The 2,932-nt window shown below is 52.5% G+C and overlaps 1 protein-coding gene across 1 annotated transcript in view; it reads left to right on the forward strand.

The window, feature by feature from the left end:
* The first annotated feature begins 2,715 nt into the window (after positions 1–2,715).
* Positions 2,716–2,932, forward strand: part of LOC112548165 (forkhead box protein C1) — a 3,641-nt gene continuing 3,424 nt past the window's right edge. Inside the window, exon 1 of the mRNA XM_025192828.1 lies at positions 2,716–2,930. Coding sequence (XP_025048613.1) covers positions 2,878–2,930 — 53 coding nt within the window. The 5' untranslated portion in view covers positions 2,716–2,877. The remainder of the gene's footprint in view (positions 2,931–2,932) is intronic.

Raw genomic sequence — 2,932 nt, forward strand, 5'->3', positions numbered from 1 at the left:
TGTTCAGGAAAACAGAGGCAAAGAAACTGTTAAAAATATCAGCTTTCTTGTCTGACGTGGCCACCAGATTACCGTTTGTGTTTTGCAGGGGCCCTACATTGCCTGGTGCCCTCTTTTTTTCTCCCAATGTACTTGAAAAAGGACTTTTTGTTGTCCTTGATTCTGGACACTAGCCTGACCTCCGTCTCTACCTTGGCCTTCCTAATAGCCCTCACACACTCCCAGGCTGAGGAGGAGTACTCCTCCTTGGTGATAGTTCCTCCCTTCCACTGGTTGTACAGCAATGCCTTTTAGTCCTCAGGCATTGCTGAATGCCCTTGCTGAGCCAAGGGGGTTTCTGAGCACTCTTACCCCGCCTGCTTCGCTCAGGGACTGTTATCCTTTGGGCCTGGAGGATCGCCCCCTTAAGATACGACCATCCCTCGTGGACTCCCATCTCTTCTACCTTCTGGGCCCTTAGTGCCTCCCCCACTAGTCTCCTAAACTCACTGAAGTTGGCCCTTCTGAAGTCAAGGGCTTTAGCCTTGGTGTGAGCCCTAGACACCCTGTGTTGGATAATGAAATCCAGCAGGTGATGATCGCTGTTGCCCAGGTGGTCAAGGACCTGCAGTCCCCTCACCAGGTCATCCCCCATGGCCAGGACCAGGTCCAGCAAGGCGTTACCCCTAGTGGGGCTGTGCACTTCCTGGATAAGGGGAAGGTCCTGTAATACAGCCAGGAACCTACGCGAGTGGTCAGACCTGGCTGTCTGCTCCTCCCAGCAAATGTCTGGGTAGTTTAGGTCACCCATGACATTAACATCCCTTGACCTAACTGCCTCCATAAGCTGACTGGAGAAGTCCTAGTCTAGCTCTTCCCCCTGCTTGGGTGGTCTATAGTAGACACCCACCGTAAGGTCCCTTTCACCATGCCCCCCTTGTAGTTCGACTCATAGGGTCTCTGCCCGACCCTCTTCTAACCCGAAGCTAATCCTTGATGATGAGGTGCTCTTTGACATAGAATGCAACCCCCCCCACCTTTCCTCTCTGTCCTGTCTCTTCTATATAGGGTGTACCCCCGAATGCCCTACTGGTGAAAGAGCAGCAATGCAGCTTGGAACGGTGATGTGTGTAAATGATGGTGCTGTACCTGTTTGGATGTGGGTCAGAGCCTAGGACTTCAATCCTAGGTCAGATGAGGTGTTTGTCTGGTCTCAGAGCCTGTAAACAGAGACCACAGAATTTTCCTAGCTTCTCTCCAAAACCTATGCTATTGTGGGAATGGTGAAGAGTGAAAGGATAGTGACTCCAAACATGAAGTCTATATCAAGTGTCTTGCAAATGTGCAAGGAGAAAAAGAGAACTGTAATCCAAAGAAAGCATGGTTCAGTACTAGAGAGGGATGTGCCCTGGGCATTAGTAAACAAGGTTGTTTTTCCAGTCCTGTCCCTGATTTGCCATGTGACTCTGGAGCAAGTAACTTCACCTCTCTGCATCCCTGTCTTCTTATCATTCCTTTGTCTGACTTGTGCATTTAAAGACTTGGTTGTCTGTGTCAGACTAACATTGCTGTTACAAGATTGAGACTCCCTTCATTTGCAGTGCAAGATTAGGACTCTGGCATGCTGGAAATACAGTGCTCAGGTATAAACCAAGAGGAGGCTGCAAGCAGAAAGTGCAAGCTAGCCACTCACCATGCAGCTTGCTCTTGTCACATGTGCAAGCGTTGGCCATAGTAAGACAAATAGCAACATTACTAGCTGTAGTTTTAGATCCCACACAGTTCCTTAAATATGCATCTTTTTTTTTTTTTAAACCTTGCAAGAATCTACTGTAAGCCGATGCTAGCGTTGGGACTGCAGGATTGGTGCATGAAGATCTGTAGAATTTAGGACCCCCTAACTTAGGGAACAGGAACAGTGAAGAGTGAGAGGACGGTGACCCAAGACATGAAGACCCCTAAACCCACACAGGGGTGAAGTGGATGCCTAGGTGGAGGGGGCTGTATGGGTGTTGGAGCCCACATGTACTCCCCTCTTCCCTTGAGAGGTCTGTAATGGGAGTGGGGGTATAATATACATCAGGGTCCCTCCTCTTTGCCCACATGCTGGGGTCTGGATCAAATTAGTGGTAAGATTGCCCACTCTCTCCAAATCTATTCCAGGAGGTTTCATCACAAGATGTAATGACATGGATGACTTCACATCAGGAAGGTAAATGCATGTTCCCATTTCCTTTTAAAATCCCACTGGCCTACTACATACAGCAAATTCAATGTTTAATATTTATTTTAATGAATGCCCTAGCATTTACCTCCTTGGCAACTCTCACCAGTCTCCTGGAGCTTCATATCTAATTCCTGGAGACTCCAGGGTTGGCAACTCTAATTAGGGGGGTGGCTGCAGGATGGGCTTGGGCTGCGCAGGTGGGTCAGGCAGGTGTAGGAAGGAGGCTGCGAGGCAGGTGGCGAGGCCCCGGGAGCAGGCTGGTAAGGGTGGGTCATCATCATGCAACAGACTCCAGGAGAGGCCCCAGGCCCGGCAAGAGGCAGGCGGGGCGCATGGGCTAAGGGGCAAAGCTACGTCATGGACGGCGGGGCTGAGTGCATCGGCACTGTGATGCCGAGTCCTGCGGTGCGGTTGGAAGCTGTGTGGGGCGGTGGAGACCTACATTTCCCGGCATGCCCTGGGCGGACCACGCAGGCGCAGAAAGGGGCATCCCGGAAGGGGAAGGTCCGCTTGGCTGGCGCGTGCGCAGTGGCTGTGCTAGGCCCCCTGGAAGCGGAAGGCATAGGAAGTGCGCGCGGGCCGGGGGCGGCGGTGGTGTGGTTCCGTGCCGGCAGCGCTCACCTCCGCCATTTTTCCCTACCCCCCAGGTGGTGCACGCAGGGACCGCGGCTATGTCGAGCCTGGTGGCGGCCACGTGCGACGGGCAGGGCTCGCAGCCCGCCGCGC

The sequence above is a fragment of the Alligator sinensis genome, unplaced genomic scaffold, assembly GCF_000455745.1.
Source record: "Alligator sinensis unplaced genomic scaffold, ASM45574v1 scaffold1190_1, whole genome shotgun sequence".
NCBI classification, from domain to species: Eukaryota; Metazoa; Chordata; order Crocodylia; family Alligatoridae; genus Alligator; species Alligator sinensis.